Consider the following 22,107-nt stretch of genomic DNA (forward strand, 5'->3'; position numbering starts at 1 on the left):
TTCTAGGCAAGAAAGATCCCAGAAGACTAAAAAGTTATATCACCTTGGCCAACTGACTTTTACTCCTTCATACTCCTAGTGGACAAGCCAACTGTTAGTCTCATATAATTTGGTTATAAGGTTTTCTTCCTACATGTGTCAGGTTATCTAAGTCTCTGGTGGCACCATATTAAGAACATCCCTAGAATGCACAGTTGCTTACACCAGAAAATGTAGCAACTTTAATGCTATGCACGCTTTGGCACCATACCAGCCTATGATATATGCACAACGCCTCACGGGAATATGATATTAATCAAACTGATATAAGGAGAGATGGATTTAAGTATCCTTTTTTTCTGTAAATGTCGGTTGGGGAACGACACAGAAGAAGGACATCAGGGAGAGAAAAGAAGCTATGTCCAATGAGGTAGTGTCTGATATTAATCATTGACCCCCTGTGATATTTTCATCCACTTTGTGTGACCTCTAAGTCATGATTTTATAGTTCAACAGAAAAATGTCATTTGTGACATCAAAAACTACAAATTATCAAGTAATGTGATAAGCCACGTATCTGCAATACTTTTTCAAGGAGGAAAATGCAAAGAAAGACAGGAGAATATAATGATCTGCATCTTCTCAAATTTCTGGAGGTTTCACACATGGAAGATTGAGCAGTTTCTTACAGTTAGTTTCTTATGGTTACTAGAAGTTATGTGTCTTTATCCTAAATGGTTTATGAAGTAGTGGTAGTTAGCTATATATAAATAATACATCCAGTAATGTGTAGGCATGTTGTAATACATTATACTGGAGTCTGGAGATACAAGATACTTGTCTCTCTTTGCATTTTCTATCTCTTTTATCGAATATGGAACTTCGGTTTCTATCAAAATGTATAATGGAAAACAACCTGCAACCGTATTTTCTGTACTTGGTATACCAGATATTGTTAAAAAATACCTACTGATATTTAGCACTTATGTTAAACAAATAGAGCGAAGTCAACAACAGGAACAATATAAATGATGAAAGAGATTTATAATTTATAACTTGGCCAAGATGAAAAAATATAACTAGAGAGGATAAGTTCACTGGAGCAGACCGCTGATAACTAAGAGGGCAATGTTACAACTGCAAAGAAGCTGGAAAACTAATCCTCGAATAGGGTGAAATATCCATGTAGCTCCCATAGCCAAAACAGCAAAACCTGTGTAGAATTTCTTGTTAGTCAGCTCCCATATAAGTGACTAATTTGCATGCGGTACTGAAGTAGTATTACTTGCCAATATGATACAGTAGAAAACACTCCCAATAAGGCATGTAGGCCTCCTATTACTGAATAAAGGTGCCTCATCCGGTATGTCCAGGAACCTGCAGTTAAACAGGCAGCAGAGACAAATATTTATAAGCAAGAAAGCTCTAAATTAAGTCAAAAAGAAGCATAACTTTCATTTTTGACACAACATTTCATTGGCAAGTCACACAATTGACCATAAACGTCTCATTTTTTCTTAAGACAACATATTTATATCAACCTCCTTCCTTTTCGTTATATAGATACATGTCACATCCTTAGTCTTCAACTAAGTGCACTTTACAACTTGATCACCATATTGTTATTCCAATTCAGCCTATATTACTACACTAAGGATCGCTAAAGGAATGCTAGACAAGGAAGACTACAAAAAATTTCTAAAGGAAGCTTTTGAATTGTAGAGAACTTGAATTATTATTCTTGATGCCTTTACAAATGAGTGGTCCTATATTTATACGAGTCACCGAGGAGATAGCGTATTCATACTAATTGTTGTACAATTCCCTTGATATTTACAATCAGGCTTCCTCTAAAATTTTCAACTTAGCTAGAAAGTTACAAAGATCTTCCTTGCAAATCCACGGAATTCTAAGATCTACCATGGGAAATCTCCCTATTTCTCTATAATATTCCACTAAGGACTAGGCTCTTTCCTTTGTAAGCCTTCCACCAAATTGTCAACTTTGTGCCATGTATCACCTATGTGGCTTGATAGCGGGTCATCAAACTCTCCCCCACCTGATGTTGTGACGACCGTGGCGCATTGTTGCTGCATAAACTCTCGAATCTTGTCTTTGAATTTCCACAAGTCTTTCATATCTCTCCCGTGTGGCTTCCTCCAGTGATTGTCCTTTCTAGTGGACGAGGAACATGACAATGGCTTTTTTCCCTTGTCTTCACCTGGCCCGGTAGTCAATGCTAGCCTCAATCTCCCGATTACGTGACACAATGATAGTAATTAATGCTCGACTCAACTGGACACTATTCAGATCATTATTATCTTCATGACCGGCCTACAAGGTTTCACTACTCTCCATAATACACCGTCTAATATCTCTAAACTTTGGCACCTAGACCCTCTATCCAGTGGTGAGCAATAGATCATCCTCCACCAAAAAGTTTCTTGTCCTCCTTTATAGCTTCCTAATTCACAACTTTCTAAAGTGATGGCAACAAGTTTGGCCTTCCGACTAAAGCATCAGCCATAACGTTACCGTTCCCCGGCTTATAGTCTAGCCTATAACCAAACTTGGCCAAGAAATCCTTCCATCTGACTTGCTTAGGTGTAAGATTCTTCTTCGTTGGAAAGTAGCTAATGGCTACATTGTCAATCAATCACAAACCTTGACCCAAGCATGTAGTGTCACCGTGTGCAAAAGCAACGCACAATAATAGTCATCTATTTCTCCTGTACTGTGTAATGTCGTTTCTCGTTCAACTTACACTCTCGAATGTTATGGGATGCCTATCCTGCATTATGACACCCCAATGGCAAATTTCAAATGCAAATGTATGCACCTTGAATGTGTTAGTGAAGTCGGGATGACAAGATTGGTTTCTCTATCATGGTTGCCTTAAGATCTTCAAGCTCCTTTGACAATGCTCCGTCCGAACACATGATTTGTTCTTTTTTTATAATAAGAGTAACACGTAGTCGTTACCCTTTGGGTGCGCATAGGTCAAAACCCTCACTCCTATGCAATAGCTCACAAACCACATAGGAGAGGTAACCCTCACTAGGCCCAAACCCCTGATTTGTTCGTCTTTAGCAACTCGGCCAATGGTTTGGCTTTTCTTGAATATCCACTACTGAACCAACTATAGTAGTTAACAAGGATAAGGAATGATCTCAACTCGGTTACCTTTGTAAGTGCCTCCCACTTTTGGATAAGATGTACTTTGTCCTCATACATGTGTAGCTCAACATTTCTAATGACATGGCCCAAAAAGTGTACCTTTGATTGTGCAAACTTGACTTCTCCATCTTAACGTATAAGTTATACTCCCGTAAGACTTGGAAAACCTTTCATAAATGTAAAACATGCTTCTCCAAGGAATTATTGTAGATGACTGACAGCCAAGTCGACTACCACAAATTGATAAAGGTAGATCTGAAAAATCTTCCACATGAGGGTACAAAATCAAGCATATGTGTTGGTTAAGCCGAAGGGCATCACCAACCACTCAAAGGCTCTACATATCATACACATATTATCTTCAGCTCATCCCCTTCTACAATACAAACTTGATCTTATCCTTTGCAAGGATCTAGCTTGGTAAAGTACTTTGCTTTCCCTAGTCTATCAAATAAGTCAACAATAAGTAGGATTCGAAACTTGTTCTTACTTATTAAGTGTCGATAGTCTATGCATAAGCACAACAATCCATCCTACTTCATTAAGAACAACACTAATGCACCAAAGAGTGCCTTTGATGGGCTAATGTGACCACATGCAATAGCTTTTTCGATTGTTTCCTAAGCTCCTCCGTCTTAGGTAGTACTATAAGATAAGGGGTGAATGCAGGTATCTTAGCCCTAGGCTCCAACTTAAACATGTAATCCACCTCAACATTGGAAGAAGTGCTTAGGTAGATCCTCGGGCATAACATCTTTAGTCTCCTTAGTCACTGTAGGCACCATGCCAGGTACTTTTCAATTGCCTAATTTGACATCAACATTATTGGCTATAAAATGAGCATTATGTTGCTTCTGCATTCACCGTCTTGACATGGGAGTTAATTAGAGTGAGATTTAACCCGACATTCTTTTTTGCGGCCTCAATCACAAAACTGTGAGTTGCTCTAGTGTCGATGTACACCAATGCGCGAGCAGGCTTGTTATTGATGGTGAGGTCCATGTCCTGATTTCTGTTCTCGTTTGACCTGGTAGATTGCTTTTTGATAGTGCCATATAGTCCTACCATACCCAATTGTGTTGTACTCGAATTTTCTCTTTGTGCTTGCTTCTTTCTTTCACACATCATGTTGCTTTCTGCATCCATTTTTCCCGACTGGGCCTTTACTTTTCAGCTAAGCTCTAACGGCCACTTGACTTCTTGAAGTCAGACTTACAGTAATCTTTATTCTTGGGGTGTTGTTGGTTGGTCTTTTTGTTTTTGGCACGGTCTCCTCCACCTTTGGCATTAGTCCATTACTACCCTTTGACTCCTCGCCTTTGCCTTTATCATACTTGTCATGACTGAAATCCATCTAAGACTCGACCACTACTATGGCTTGGTCTACAATTGTGACTTGTTGGTGTTGCAACACCTTCTTAGTTTGATTCAGCAACCCATATATGAATTGAAACAATTCATTGACAGTGAGGTTTAGAATTTGAATCATAAGGGTAGTGAACTCCTTAACATAGTCTCTTATCCTCCTTGTTTGCTTCAACTCTCTAGGTTAGCATCTTGCCTCGTAAAAGACATTATTTGGGAAGAGTTGTTGCTTGAACTTGATCTTGAATTGATCAAAAGTGTTAATGGTGCACAAACCTCTCTCGGTATCGGCCATTTTCTTTCTCCACTATAGCATGATAGTCTTTGATAGGTATAACACAATAGTGTTGACCTACGTGTCATCATACCTAATTTTGACATGTATGAAGTAGTTCTCTAAGTTCAAAAGGAAGTTCTCCACATATTCTGCATCAGGAACACCTTTGATCATTGGTGTCTTGGGACCTTTATCTTAGCCTCGCTCATCGCAATAACATTCCTGATTGTTTCAACCGCACTATCGTCGACATGCTCCGTGGGTGCCTCCCTTTTTGGCTTCATGGTATAGATGGTGCTCAATGCCTCCATGAGTCTGCATTCTAAGGTAGTGATGGGTTGCCTTTGCCTATCTCAACCTATATACACCCTTCCAAGTTATTTAACATGCTCTCAATCTCTTTGACATTATGCCCTTCGAGAATGCTAAGGTGCCCTCAAGTTTCCTAATGTGTTGGCCAAATATATTAATTACATTCATCCCTCATTAACCTTCATAACCTACTCTCTACCAAGCGAGATGTCCTTGAACAGGACCCCACTTTATCCTTGCTCTCCTCCACGGCACATGATTCCTCGGACATAAGCCTTTTGCTTGACAATACCTAGGACGGCACCTCCTAGCTCTTATTAGCGACATTCCTCTTTTTTTACGAGCCTTCATGCCAACAGTATCCTCAGTTATTAGCTACATTAGTTTCTCCATTATTTGTCATTCCCTAGTCGCACCCTTCATTCGGACACCACTTTGTCACTTTTTTAAGTCTTCAACTCAGCGCACATGCAACACTTGAATACTTGCTCATAATTTTGCTATACCAAGTCAGACTAGATTACTACACTCAATGCTAGATAAGGAAGAAGAAAATTTTGCTAAAGGAAACTTTTTGTGTTGTAGAGAAGTTGAATCATTTTTCTAGATGTCTTTACAAATGAATAACCATCTATTTATACTAATCATCTAGGGACTAGTGTATAAATATAAATTGTTGCTCAAGTCCCTTAATATTTACAAATAAGGGCTTTCTTTTAGAATTTTTATTTAGCTAAGAAGTTACAAGACTCTTCCATGCAAATCCATGGAATTCTAGGATCTATCATGGGAAACCTCCCTATTTCTCTAGTATAATCCACTATATACTTGCAACTTTGTACCAGAAAGCCTAAGTGGCATGATGACATGACGGGTTATCACATACAACCTGAAGATTATGACCCTCAAATATATTAATTTAGTTGATTCCACGAAAGAATCGCTGGAGTTAATAGAAAAAGGAAGAAGAATCAAAATATCTGAAAACTTAGCTAGAATCCACACAAAATATCCTATTAAGACAGCGTCACTAAACAAACAACATTTTATTCTATAGAAATAGAGCTTATCGGAATTGTTAGCCACTCTACACAATTAGGTATTGACAGAAATTGCCAAAGCATGAATTTACAAAATTTTCAGGCAGTAAAACATGAAAATTAATACGGAAACAAAGATCCGCAATAGAAAATCGAAATACTTAGGATGAAGATTGTTAGAATTTGAGAATTATGTGATTAGAGAGCGCTTACAAATTGTTTTCGTCGTCATACATAGACATTTTCTTTCTGAAAAATTCCCTTTGCAAAACTCTCACTTCAAAACAAACCACTGTGTTTCGTTTTATGCAAGGGTGTTTTTTTTCTCTTCCTTATTTTATTTCTAATTTATTGTTGTTTTTTTGGCTAAATTAGATTTTCGACACACACGTGATTATCAATTCAGTAAATATAAGTAAAGTTTGAATAACAAGTTTTGCATCATATAATATTGCAGATTTTTTTATAAATGTTCAATGTGAATCATTGTATATATCTCTTATTCACACGAACCTATGACGATGATCAATAATAAAATTATTAGTTAAATGCAATAATATATTAATTTCAATTTTATGAGGTTCTCATATAATCAGTTGTATCTCACTAATATTACCTTATAGACGATAATTGTTATGTATTTTTCTTGTCATCTAACTAGATATACTTTGCGCGTGTATTCATATGAATATGTGGAGAATAACTACATTTTAGTTTTTTAGAACTATTTATGCATATTAATTTTTGTTTTATAATTTATAACATAATAGATGAGTTTTTTTTGTTCGCTCTCATATTTAACTTCTTCACAGTCTATGTTCATTAATCAAAGATAGTTATCTAACTGTCCACAGTTAACCCAAAAAAAATTGTGAAAAAAGTAAAAATTAAAATTAAAGCTTGAAACATTCATAATTTTGCACTGTCCCCTTAATCTTTAATCCCGACATTAGGGGTTATTTAGTAGTTAAGATAATATAAAGTTAGGTGTGTATGTATTTGATAGATGAAAAAAAAGTATTTTTAGTTCCTATTTTATAGGGGAAATTGAATATTACACATTTAACCGACAGTTGCTTTGTTTTTCTATTTTTTTGGGAAATTTGGGTTAGGTGGGAAATGGTGAAATCAGTGGAGAAAAATGAATATAATATACGAAAAATGGTTAAAATTTCCCTTGAACTATGTGAACCACTTATATCGTTGGTTGCATTTTGGGATCAGAAATGCCCCTACTGTTATCCTAATAGATCACATATACCCTCAAGCGTTAACACCCCATATTTTTATTGACTTGGCAAGCCAGGTGGGACTAATCCTTCTACCTAAGCATTGCCAACTAGGATTCATTATAAAAGAACTAGACCTTCAGCGGTGACAATAGTTGCCACAAAAGCCCAAAAAATCGTAACTAAAAATTTTTAACATTAAATTTCAATTTTTCTTCTTCTTTAAATTTAAGAAAAAAAATGATATTGATTAAGTAGGAGTTTAAAGACACTGTATGATTTATTTTTATGATATATGTTAATGTATAAAATATACCATGATGCAATATACAATAGGAGATATGGATAAAGAAGTAATTTTCATGATTTTTCAAAATAATATTGGGTGTTTTGAATATTAATATTGTAATTTATTTATTTTAGAAAATAAGGCTGCAATTGAAAATTAATTATCATATTTTATTTTTGAAAAAATAGGTTTTACTATTAATCGTCACTAAAAGTCACTCATAACCTTTAGTGACAATATTTTGAGATTTTCTGGCAACTTTGCTGCCGCTAAAGATCAAGTTTTTTTGTAGTGAATCTTAGTTGGAAACACTTAAGTGGAGGGATTAGTCTTATGTGTCATGTCATGTCACTAAAAAATTTGGGTGTAACTCTTGAGGGTATTTGTGGTCTCCTAAGATAACATGGGGGTATTTTTTTTTCTCAAAATGTAATTGAGAGTATAAGTAATCTATTTTGCATAGTTCAAGGATAATTTTGATCATTATCCGTATAATCTATCATGAAATCATATATATAACGGAAAATGGTCAAATTACCTTTTAACTATTTAAATAGATCAAATATACCCTTTAAGTATTTTTGGGCTCAAACTACCCCTGTAGTCTAACTTAAAGGGATAGTTTCAAGCCCAATATACTTAAAAGGTATATTTGATCTATTTCAAATAGTTGAAAGGTAATTTTGACCATTTTCTGTATATATAGTCACATGTTTATTCTGTAACCAACACAGATATAGTTCATATACCTGTAAACAATTATCAATTTATTCAACCAAGCATGATTCGTCCAAGGAAAAATAACAACATCGTATTATCACATATATAGGGACGGTATAATATAAAAAATTATTGATCAAAAGTTAACTAGGAAAAGATGAAAGTTAGAAGTAATTCAAGTAATAACTATGCAAATAAAAGAGTGTGAATAACATTTGCAATAATTAATGTGCAATAAATGAATTACTAATAAATTTTATAATAACATAAATAAATAGGATTTTGAATTAATGTTATTATTTTTTATTTGTTTATTAGATTTTAACTTCATATAGATTCACATACTTTCACATTTATCGTGATTTTATTTATAGAATAACCCAGAATATTTTAAAATAATATATTTTGAGTTAGAAAATCATGTTAACTTGATAATACATTTGTGAAAATATATATCTCATATAAATTAAACTAATACAGACTTCAACTGGCATTATTAGAAGTTATATGCACTTTTCTTCATAAAAAATACTGAAATGTTAAAAAAAATAGTTTATTAGTAGAACAAAAGGGTAATATTTACTAGTAATAATGATTTTTAAGTTAACTACTTGGAAATATTTAATAGTTTATTAAATTGTGATAATTTTCTAACTCTATTTAATAAATTTGGAAAAAGATACTAATAAACATATATCTAAATCAGAAAAGAAATTGTTAACAAAAATAAATTAATTAGACTACAATAAAATTAAACTAATACAAACTTTCACTGGCGTTATTATAAGTCATATGAACTTTTCTTCATAAAAAATACTGAAATATTAAGAAATAGTAAATTAGTAAAACAAAAGAGCAATGTTTATATAGTAATAACTATTTTGAAGCAAACTCCTTACAATCTAAATCATATAAGTAGCATTTATAAATAAATTCATTTTTTTGTCTTGGGCATAAAAAAAAATTGTGACAATTCTCAACCTCTTGATAAGTTTATTCATTTTTGAAAAAAATATTCAGAAACATATGTTTACATCACAAGAGAAATTATTAAAAAACAAACAAATGAATTTAGACTACAATAAAAATTAAACCAATACAAACTTCAACTAACGTTATTACAAGTCATATAAACTTCTCTTCGTCGAAAATACTTAAATACCAAGAAATAGTAAATTAGTAAAACAAAAGGGCAATTTTTATATAGTAATAACTATTTTGAAGCAAACTTCTTGAGAATCTAAATCACATCAGTAGCATTGATAAATAAATTCATTTTTTTGTCTTGAGCATCCAAAAATAAATTGTGACAATTCTCTAACTCTTGAGAATTTTAATAACTTTTGAAAAAGATATTCAGAAGCATATATCTACATCACAAGAGAATTGTTAACAAAAATAAATGAATTTAGACTACATCACCTTAACTCCATATATTACTAAGCAAAAAAATAATTATTGTATCTTCAAAATTATTTTCCTCAAGTACTTAAGGTTAAGAAATATACCTCTTAGGATAGAACAATTTAATTCATCAGAATAGTGGTACCTCATATTCGCAGATTTTCGAACTCACTCGAATATAATAAAGAAGAAGAAGAAGAGTAGATTATTTAAAAAAATTGTGGTTGAAAAATAAAAGGAAACTCATCTATTTATAGTCAACAGAAGATAGTATGAACAGCGGTTTTTGCGTCTTATCTGAAAAGTCATGACCTTTCCTAGAAGTCAGAATCCTTTCTAAAAGTAATAACTTATTAAAAAAGTCACAATTATTTGATAATGGCACAACTCTTTGAAAAAGTTACAACTCATAGAAAATCACAAGTTATCAGAAAAGTCACAGCCTAAGTTAGAGATATTATAGTAATTTAACATTCAAGTTAGGAGTTCATTGTTAGGTAGTGGAGCCTGATTAATTTTAGGTTTTCCTATTTATTCTCTATTTTAGGCTTTCCTATTTATTCTCTATTTTAGGTTCTCCTATTTACTCTCTGTAACCAAAAATACTATGATTTATTAATATAAATATACCTCACCGCCGTGGAAGTTTACTCACGGGGTGTTATCACGAAATATTGGATTTTCTCTTTCTCTCTCTAGATCTCTCATCTCTTTCTCTTGAAAGTTCTTGTTTTCTTCATTCATCTAGTGTATGCGTGAATTCGATCCTAACAACTGGTATCAGAGCAAAGGAGATTCAACACGATCACTGAAGATGGATAGTTCGAAGCTTGGAATCGAGAAGTTTGATGAATCTGATTTCAGTTTCTGGAAGATACAGATCAAAGATTATTTGTACCAGAAAGATCTTCACGAACCGTTTACCAGGGTGAAGCTGGAATCCATGACGGAGGAGAAGTGGAAACTCAAGGATCGCCAGGCTCTAGGGTTGATCCGGTTGACTTTATCAAGAAACGTGGCGTTGAACATCGTGAAGGAGAAGACTACGTCAGATCTGTTGAAGGCACTATCAAACATGTATGAAAAATCATTGGCTATGAACAAGGTAGATTTGATGCGTAGATTGTTCAATTTACAGATGTCTGAAACTGGATCCGTTTTTTATCATATAAACGAGTTCAATATGATTGTGAGTCAACTCAATTCTGTGGATATTAATTTTGAAGATGAAATTAAGGCGTTGATTTTGATGTCATCTCTGCCCGAGTCTTGGGATACTGTTGTTGCTGCGATTAGCAGTTCAAGTGGATCTGAGAAACTGAAGTTTGATGAAATCCGTGATGTTGTTATTAGTGAAAATATTCGCAAACGAGAAGTGGGAGATTCATCGGGCAGTGCTCTCAGCGTTGATCAAAGGGGGAGAAGTACGACGAAAGTCCAAAATCAACATGGTCGATCAAAATCAAAGAATTGAGGAAAATCCCTGAAAAGATCAAATGTGACTTGTTGGAATTGTGGAGAAAAAGGGCACTTTCGGACAGAATATACAAAGCCAAAGAAGAAACAGAATAAGAAATTTGGAGATGACAATGATTCTGTAAATTCAGCAGAGGACATTGGGGATGCTCTAATCCTTAGTGTGAACAGCCCGGTTGAATCATGGATTTTGGATTCTGGTGCATCTTTCCATTCATCTCCAAGCAAGGAGTTGTTTCAAAATTTCAAATCTGGAAATTTTGGAAAAATATATCTTGATGACAATAAAGCCTTAGAGATTGAAGGAAAGGGGGATGTTTGCATAAAGACCACCTCGGGAAACCAGTGGGCATTGGAGGATGTCAGATATATTCCTGGGATCAAGAAAAATCTGATCTCTATTGGTCAGTTGGATAGCACGGGATATGCAGCAGAGTTTGGAAAAGGTTCATGGAAGATCGTGAAAGGTGCTATGGTAGTAGCTTGTGGCACCGAATCTGGAACTTTGTACACCACTGCAGGCTGTATAAACATGGTTGTTGTTGCTGAAGGTGCTTTCGGTTCATGTCTGTGGCACAATAAACTTGGACACATGAGTACTAAAGGAATGAAGATGTTGGTTGCAAAAGGAGCATTAGAGGGTCTGAAGTCTGTTAATATGGGTCTTTGCGAGAGCTGTGTTACGGGCAAACAGAAAAGAGTAAGCTTCACCATGATTCCTAGAGAGCCAAAGAAAGTGCGGTTGGAAATGGTCCATACAGATGTTTGGGGACCATCTCCAGTATCATCACTTGGAGAATCCAGATTCTATGTTACCTTCATTGATGATTTCAGCAAGAAGGTATGATTTTACTTCTTGAAGCATAAGTCAGATGTGTTTGCAACTTTCAAGAAGTGGAAAGCTGAAGTTGAGAATCAGACCGATTTGAAAGTCAAATGCCTAAGGTCTGACAATGGAGGAGAGTATGACAAATTAGAGTTCAAGGCATTCTGTGCAGCTGAGGGAATCAGATTGATGAGAATAGTTCCTAGTAAGGCAAGGCAAAATGGGATTTCTGAGAGGATGAACAGAACATTGAATGAGCGTGCAACGAGTATGAGGATACACTGTGGGCTGCCCAAAACACTTTGGGCAGATGCTGTGAGCACAGCTGCATACTTGATCAAAAGGGGACCATCAGTTCCTTTAGGGTTCAAGATTCCAGAGGAGGTGTGGACAGGAAAAGAACTCAAGTACTCATACTTGAGGACTTTTTGTTGCACTGCTTATGTCATGTTGACCCAGAAAAGAGAGACAAGCTTGATGCCAAGGCTGTGAAGTGTTACTTCATAGGCTATGGTTCTGATTTGTTTGGTTACAGGTTTTGGGATGACAAGAACAGAAAGATCCTGAGACATTGTGACGTGACATTTGATGAGTCTGTCCTGTACAAGGACAGAGAGCAGAAGGTTCTAGAGATTACAAAGCAAGTGGGAGTTGAGGTTGAGTTGGAGAAGAGTAACCCCAGAGATGTCGAAGCAGATACTCAACCACCTCCTACTGAAGAATCTGAAGTGGAGCAAGTTACACCTGAGCAGGTGTTAAGGAGATCATCCAGATTCATAGGGGCACCAGATAGGTATTCACCTTCATTACACTATATATTGTTGACTGATGAGGGGGAACCAGAGTCTTTTGATGAGGCCCTACAAGTGGACGATTCAATCAAGTGGGAGCAAGCCATGGATGATGATATGAGGTCACTTGAGAAGAACGACACAGGGGTGTTGACTGAGCTACCTTCCGGGAAGAGAGCTTTGCTGAACAAGTGGGTGTTCAGAATCAAGACTGAACCAGATGGCAAAAGAAGGTTCAAGGCTCGTTTAGTGGTTAAAGGATATTCACAAAGGAAAGGTATGGATTATGCTGAAATATTCTCTCCTGTTGTGAAGTTAACCTTTATTCGAATTATGTTAAGTGTTGTTGCATCGGAGAATTTGCATCTAGAGCAAATGGATGTAAAAACAACATTTTTACATAGAGATCTGTACAAAGAGATGTATATGCAGCAACCGGAAGGATTTGTGGTTCCACGCAAGGAACACATGGTGTGCAAGCTCACCAGGAGCTTGTATGGACTAAAGCAAGCACCAAGGAAGTGGTACAAGAAGTTTGACTCCTTCATGACCAAGAGTGGATTCTGCAAAGCTGAAAATGATCCTTGTTGTTACTTCAAAAAATACACTGATTCATATGTATTTCTACTCTTGTATGTGGATGATATGTTGATTGCAGGATCTAGTATGAGGGAGATTAACAATCTGAAGACAAGGTTGTCTGCAGCGTTTCAGATAAAAGATTTGGGTCCAGCAAAACAGATTTTGGGAATGAAGATTTCTCGGGATAGATCTGCTGGCACTTTAAATCTATCTCAGGAGTTGTACATTGAGAAGGTGTTGAGCATATTCAGGGTTAATGATGCTAAACCAAGGACTACTCCATTGGCAAATCACTTTAAATTGTCAAAAGAGCAGTCACCCAAGACTGTCGAGGAGCGTGATCACATGGCACTTGTTCCATATGCTTCAGAAGTTGGTAGTCCGATGTATGCTATGGTCTGCACTAGACCTGATATAGCACATGCAGTGGGAGTTGTTAGCAGGTACATGGCGAACCCTGGGAAAGAGCATTGGGAAGCTGTGAAGTGGCTTATGAGGTATCTGAGAGGTACATCCAGTACTTCACATTGTTTTGGCAAAGGCAAGGTGACTCTACAGGGTTTTGTGGATGCTGATCTTGGTGGGGATGTTGACTCGAGCAAGAGTACATCAGGGTACATTTACACCATAGGTGGAACAGCAGTGAGTTGGATATCCAGGCTTTAGAAGTGTGCTTCTCTTTCATCTACTGAAGCTGAGTATGTGGCAATAGCTGAAGCTGGGAAAGAGATGATATGGCTGGAAGATTATCTTGAGGAATTGGGCAAGAAGCAGAGCGAGAAGATTCTTTACTCAGATAACCAAAGTGTCATACAGTTGGTGAAAAATTCAGTCTATCATTCGAAGACAAAGCACATCAGAAGGCGATACCATTTCACTCGCAGGGCAGTGGAGGATGGTGATATGTGCTTGGAGAAGATAGAAGGTGCAAAGAACCCGGCAGACATGTTGACAAAATGTGTTGATGTTGGGAAACTGAGGTTATGTAAAACCTCGGTTGGTCTTCTGTAGTTGTTGCTACAGATGTTGCGGTACGGTAAAGATGTTGATGATGAAGAGATTTTTTTTGAGAATGTATTTTTTGGATGACTGAGTCAGTCTCCAAGTGGGAGAATTGTTAGGTAGTGGAGCCTGATTAATTTTAGGTTTTCCTATTTATTTTCTATTTTAGGCTTTCCTATTTATTCTCTATTTTAGGTTCTCCTATTTATTCTCTGTAACCAAAAATACTCTGATTTATTAATATAAATATACCTCACCACCGTGGAAGTTTACTCACAGGGTGTTACCACGAAATATTGGGTTTTCTCTTTCTCTCTCTAGATCTCTCATCTCTTTCTCTTGAAAGTTCTTGTGTTCTTCATTCATCTAGTGTGTGTGCGTGAATTCGATCCTAACAGTCATGCCTTTAAGGTAATATAAAATATATATAAATGACTTATGTTTGTCATAAAAATTTGGGTTAAGACTCAAGTACTCCTAGACGATGCTCAAAATCTTAGAGACATACTTTTAGTAAAGTAGAACTTTATATATATATATATATATATATATATATATATATATATATATATATATAATTTTTGACTTATGTGGCACACTTAATGACTCCATGTTGAGGCACGTGAGCGATATTTGAATGTCACATAAGTCAAAACGGTATATTAAATTACCTAAAAATTGAATTAGGAGGTAATAGAGTCTTAGTTTAATTAGATGTGCCTCTGAAATTTTAGTCATGGTCTAGAGATACTTATATCTTATTCCTAAAATTTCATTGATATATTGAATCACTAGTACTTATTTGGATTGAACACGTGAACGTTGATAAATAATTTTATAGAGCATTTTTTTCTGAAATTATAGAGAAAACTTTTAAGAGTCCAATATATATATATATATAAGTTAACTAATTAAATATGTCAACTCATTTAATTATATGAATTAACATCAATAGATTAATTTTTAATTACCTGATAGATGCTTAAGTAGACATTGAACAAAAAAAATTTGTATCTAAAATGTATAATATGAATGCCTTATCATATGTTCATTCTTCTTTTCCTATGCTTGCCACTCTCCTCTTCATTTCTTTTTCAATTGTTATTTGTTTGTATTATGTCAATAAGAGATAATATGTATTTATGTTACTCCATAATTAGTACTCTCTCATATCAAGTATTTGGCTTAATTTAGAGTATAGTCAAACTAATCAATGTTTGATGTGATTCAAATATAATATTTTATATATTTTTTTAAAAAAAAAAAGTTCGTATAATTTAGAAATTATACAGAGTACTACGTTTATATTAAGTAGATGGTAATAGATACTTTATAAAATAGTTGAGTTGTGCACAAATTATATTAGGATATAATAATTATCAAAAAATAGTAACTATAATCATCTATATATTATAAAGAAAACTCAGAATGTTATAATAATAAGAATAGTAACTATAATCATCTATATATTATAAAGAAAACTCAGAATGTTATAATAATTAGAAGAAGACAAGAAGTATAAGATAGAGGAGAGAAATTTTCTTATTCAAGTATGTCATCCTAATGGTGACTCATTCTCTATTTATAGAGTTGAGATATCAGTCCAAAAGTCATCTAATTAATAGATACATAGTTATCTTGGGAGTTCTTATCACCTTGGAAGCACCTATACATGAATTCATTTAATAGTGAATAACTCTAATGGATAATCCACATATACTATACAATGGATTTACAACACCCCCCCCCCCCTTGGATATCTATAGATTATGAGCCTCGTTAAAACCTTACTAGGAAAAACTTAGTGGGAAAAAGCCTAGTGAAGGAAAAAAAGTACACATATCTCATAATACGCTTTGAATGTTGCCTCGTTAAAAACCTTATAAGGAAAACTCAACTTGGGACAAACCATAGTTAAGAAAAAGAGTACAACGCGTATTTGACTCCCCCTGATGAAAACTTTACTTGATTTCTCAGAGACGGCGCATTCTAATCTTGTATCTTAACTTCTGAAACGTTGATGTTGGCAATGCCTTAGTGAATAAATCAGCAAGATTATGACTTGAACGAATTTGTTGAACTTCAATCTCGCCATTTTGTTGAAGAACATGCATGAAAAAGAACTTTGGTGAAATATGCTTTGTCCGGTCTCCTTTGATTTATCCTCCTTTCAATTGAGCTATACATGAAGCATTATCTTCGTACATTGTGGTTGATGTATTCTTTTTCAAAGAAAAACCACACATTTCCTGAATATGATGGGTCATTGATCTCAACCAGACGCACTCTCGACTTGCTTCATGGATGACTATTATTTTTGCATGATTTGAAGAAGTGGCTACCAACGTTACTTCATTGATCGCCAAGATATTGGTGTGTCTCCACATGTAAACAAATAGCCGTTTTGTGATCGAGCTTTATGCGGATTAGATAAATACCCTGCATCTACATAACCAATCAGGTCTGACTTGGATTTATTGGAATGGAATAAACCCATGTCCATGGTCTCTTGAAGATATTGAATAACGTGTTTAACACCATGTCAATGTCTTCTTGTTGGGGAGGAACTGAATCTTGCCAGTAGACCTACTACAAAACATATATCTGATCGAGTATTGTTAGCAAGGTACATTAGTGCCCCAACTGCACTAAGGTAAGGAATTTCATCACCAAGAAGCTCTTCATCCTTCTCTTGAGGTCGAAATGGATCTGTGTTGACGTCAAGCAATCTTACCACTATTGTAGTACTCAATGGATGTGAGTTATCCATGTAAAAATGATTTAATATCTTTTTTGTGTAAGTTGATTGATGAACAAGTATTCCATTTGACAAATTCTAAATCTGTAGGACAAGACAAAATTTTATCTTGCCGAGATATTTCATTTCAAATTCTCTTTTCAGACACTCAACAACTTCTAAAAGTTCTTTACAAGTGTCAATGATATTCAAATCATCAACATACACAACTATTATAACAAAATCAGATTTCGAGCGTTTAATAAAAATGCAGGGACAAATCGTATCATTTTTGTATCCTTTCATTAATAAATATTTACTCAGACGATTTTACCACATCCTCCCTAACTGTTTCAAATCCATACAATGATTTTTGAAGCTTTATTGAACAAGTTTCTCTTGAATCATTGTATGCTTCAGATATTTTGAATGCTTCAGGAATTTCATAAAAATATTGTGGTTCAGTGAGCCAAATAAATAGGTTGTGACAACGTCCATTAGACACATTTTCAGTTTCTCATGAACTGCCAGATTTATGAGATATCTGAAGGAATCGTATCTACCACAGGAGAATATGTCTCCATATAATTAATGCCAGGTTTTTGAGAAAAATCTTGAGCAACAAGTTGCGCTTTATATCTCACGACTTCATCTTTATCATTTCTTTTTCGTACAAAAACCCATTTGTACTCAACTGGCTTGATACCTTTAGGTGTTTGGATTGTTGGTCCGAAAACTTCACGTTTTTCTAGTGAAGTCAATTCGGCTTGAATTGCATCCTTCCATTTTGGCCTATGTTTCTTTGTCTTCATTCGTGAACAGATTTTGGCTCAAAATCTTCATCTTGTTGCATTATATCAATAGCAACATTATATATAAATATGTTGTCAATCACAATATTATTTTGATTCCACAACTTTCTCATCGAGACATAATTCATTGAATTTTCATTGTTTTCAGAAGTTTGAACCTCCTCGGATATTTCATCATATGTTATAACTTGGGTCTCATCTTGAGATATTTCTTTCAACCCGTGATCATCTTGATCATTTATTCCTTTTCTCTTTCGAGGATTTTCATCCATGAAATCAATTGGTCTACCACGTTTCAAATGTGGTCTAGACTCATTTGCCTTAACTATTTGTCCTGCTGGAACATCAACTCGAACTGGAGCATTAGCAGCTGAAATATGCGATTTAGTAATCCTTGGTTTTGTAAATAAATTACTCTTTGAACGTCTTCTTCACGTTGATTTGTTCGAGGATCTAGATCAGATAGAGTTGATAAATTCCAATCTATCTCTTTTCCCAGCTGCTTATGTCCTCCCCCTAATGTTGGGTATAGTGATTCATCAAAATGACAATCAACAAATCTTGCCTTAAATAAATCTCCAGTCATAGGCTCCAAATATTTTATGATTGAAGGAGATTCATACTCAACATATATCCCCAACCTTCTTTGGGGCCCCATCTTTGTGTGTTGTGGTGGAGCAATTGGGATATGCAGCGCACATACAAAAATTCTAATATGGAAAATGTTTGGACCTTGACCAAAAGCCAATTGTAATGGGGAGAATTCATGATAATTGGTCGGCCTTATGCGCACAAGTGATGCTGCATGAAAAATAGCATGCACCCACATAGACGCAACTAACTTTGTTCTCATTATTAATGGTCTACTATCAATTACAGACGTTTAATCAATGATTCTGCTAGACCGTTCTGAGTGTGAACATGCGCAACTGGATGTTCAACTGTTATACCAGTAGACATACAATAATCATTAAATGTCTGATATGTAAACCCACCAGCATTATCTAGACGGATTGTCTTTATTTTATAGTCTGGAAATTGTGCTTTCAATCTTATTATTTGAGCCAACAATCTCGCAAAAGTCATGTTGCGAGTTGATAATAAACACACATGTGACCATCTTGTAAAAACATATATCAAGACCATATAATATTTAAAGGGTCCGTATGCAGGTTAAATTGGTCCACATATATCATCCTGTATACGTTCCAGAAACACTGGGGATTCAATTTCAACCTTCACTGTTGATGGTATAATGATCAACTTTTCTTGAGAACAAGAATCACAAGAGAATTTCTTTGATTGAAGGATATTTGGGCTCTTTAAGGTGTGCCCATGTGAGTTCTCAATGATTTTGCGCATCATATTAAATTTGGAATGGCCCAACCGGTCATGTCAAATAATAAAATCATTAAAATTAGTAAACCTTTTGTTTACTACGACATGTGATTCAACTTTACTTATACTTGTATAGTACATCCTAGAAGAAAATGCAGGTAATTTTTCATGCACAATTTTCTTTTCTACATTAATTGTAGTAATGTAAAGGTATTCAACCTTTCCTTCATTAGTCGTCTCAACGTGATAGTCATTTTGGCGAATAACTTTGAAACTTAATAAGTTTTTTTGAACTTACTACAATATAATGCCTTATCAATGTCCAATATTGTTCCTCTAGGTAGTAATAAGGTCGCTCTTCCAGATCCCTCAATTAATTTTGTACTACTTGATATTGTGTTGGCATATGCCATTTTCATAACCAAATTAGAAAAGTATTTCTTTTCTTTTAATATTGTAGGTATTGTAGCACTATCAAGAAGGCATACATCTCCATTACTCATCTTGAATCCAACTGACAACTGGGGATTTCTATTCATTTTCATTAAAAAAAATACATTAAAAGAAGTACGAAACAAAACTAACAACGAAAATTTAAGCACTTCAACATGAAGAACATGATAACTAAAAAGCAAATAAGTAAAATATTAACAGACTTCATTCCCCAGCTAAAAGATCAAACATCAATTTCGATCTCCAAAGAAGTCATCAACTTCCATATGAGTAATGTTACCAAGACCATCAAAAACATCATCCTTTAAAGCCAATTTTGCTTCAATTCCTTATCATATTTCTGAGATGTTTCCGGCTTATCATCATTTGTAAGAGTCATATGTGACTCAGCTCGAGCATTAGAAGAGGAAGCACCACTTTTATTTCTTTTCCTTTTAAAGGAATTATGGTAGTGCTTAACAAAATGCTCTTGTGTGCGACATTTATTCTTCTAATGGCCTTTCATGTCACAACGATAACAATTACTTTTTGAGGGGTTATTATGAGAACTCATGTTGTTCTCCCTTTTATTAGGACCACCACCTCGACGATTGATGTATTACCTCTTATCTTTGTCACGTCCCCTGCATTATTATAGCCCCGATGATCATCTCTTTTTACATCAGATTGATCACGTACTTCCACCACATTTGCCTCCTTAATGGAGCAGCTCTAGTAGGACGAGCTTCATGATTTTTCATTAAAAGAGCATTATGTTTCTCAACCACCAAAAGACATAAAATTAATTCAGAATATTTCTGAAAATCCTTTTCACGATGTTGCTGCTGCAATATCATATTTCAGACATGAAAAGTAGCAAGTGTCTTTTCCACCATGTCCTCATCTTTTATAGTCTCCCCACATAATTTCAATTGGGAGGTTATCCTGATTACAACAGAATTGTATTCAATTACGGTCTTAAAATCTTGAAACTGTAAATGGTTCCACTCATAACGAGTACTTTGCAATACTGTTGCCTTTAGGTGGTCATATCTCCCCTTTAAATCAATCCACAATTCAAGTGGATCTTTTACCATCAGATATTCAATCTTCAGGCCCTCATTAAGATGATGACGAATGAAAATCATAACCTTCGCCTTATCTTGGCTTGATGCTTCATTTCCCTGAGTAATGGTGGCATCAAGACCTTTAGCAACTAAGTGAATCTCAGCAGCGAGTACCCATGAAAGATAATTCTTTTCAGAAATATCTAATGCCACAAACTCAAGTTTGGATAAATTCGACATAATGAGATAATGAGAGAATATGTGAATTAAATAAAAATATTTATATAATACCTTTTCAAGTAGCAACTTCGTGTTGATAACGTATTATAAAGAAAACTCAGAATATTATAAGAATAATAATAAGAAAAAGACAATAAGTATAAGATAGATGAAAGAAATCTTCTTATTCAAGTGTTTCATCTAAATGGTGAGTGATTCTCTATTTATAATGTTGAGATATCACTCCAAAAGTCATCTAATTATTAGATAAATAGTTATCTTGGAAGTTCTTATCACCTTGGAAGCACCTTACATGAATCCCCCATTTAATAGTGGATAAATCTAATGGATAATCCACATATACTATACAATGGATTTACAACACTATATATCTATTTATATATAATAGGAGATGCAAAAAGTGTCATGTGTCACCACGATAAAAAAAATAAAATTATTATTTTTAAAAAAAAAATTGAAAAACTACATATATATAATATGAGACGTAAAAAGTGTCACGTGTCACCAAAAAAATTAGCAATTTTAAAATTAAATTTTTAATTTAAAAAAATGTCAAGTGTCACGTTAGACACATAATTTTTTAATAGACAAATCATTTTAAAATAGAAAATTCAAAAGAAAAACTATACTCACTCCTTTCCATATTAATTGAATTTTTGAGGTGTTCCACACTTTTTAAGAAAAGTAGATTAAGACATAAATTCAAGGGATAATGCACAAGTACCCCCCTCAAACTATGCCTGAAATCTCAGAGACACACTTATACTATACTAAGGTCCTATTACCCCCCTTAACTTATTTTATTAATAATTTTCTACCTCTTTTCGGCCAACGTGGCACTATCTTGTGGGTCTAGCGTTGGTTGACTTCTTTTTTCAAGCTAATGTCACGTAGGCTGAAAAGGGGTAGAAAATTACATATAAAATAAGTTCAGTGGGGTAATAGGACCTTCAAATAGTATAAGTGTGTCTTTGAAATTTCGGACATAGGTTGAGGGGGTACTTGTGCATTT

General features: G+C 34.6%; 1 protein-coding gene and 1 pseudogene across 1 annotated transcript; both read right to left on the reverse strand.

The window, feature by feature from the left end:
• The window catches only part of LOC109120708 (protein FIP1-like), a 48,033-nt pseudogene extending 43,731 nt beyond the window's left edge, over window positions 1-4,302 (reverse strand).
• A 15,811-nt stretch (window positions 4,303-20,113) lies between these two features.
• LOC101264950 (uncharacterized) lies at window positions 20,114-21,095 on the reverse strand. The gene is made up of 3 exons (XM_004243883.1): window positions 20,763-21,095; window positions 20,488-20,633; window positions 20,114-20,240 (listed from the first exon to the last, which is right to left on the reverse strand). Exons 1-3 carry the CDS (start codon window positions 21,093-21,095, stop codon window positions 20,114-20,116), a joined length of 606 nt encoding a protein of 201 aa, XP_004243931.1.
• Window positions 21,096-22,107: the final 1,012 nt, after the last annotated feature.

This window comes from Solanum lycopersicum, chromosome 7 (genome assembly GCF_036512215.1).
Source record: "Solanum lycopersicum chromosome 7, SLM_r2.1".
NCBI lineage: Eukaryota > Viridiplantae > Streptophyta > Magnoliopsida > Solanales > Solanaceae > Solanum > Solanum lycopersicum.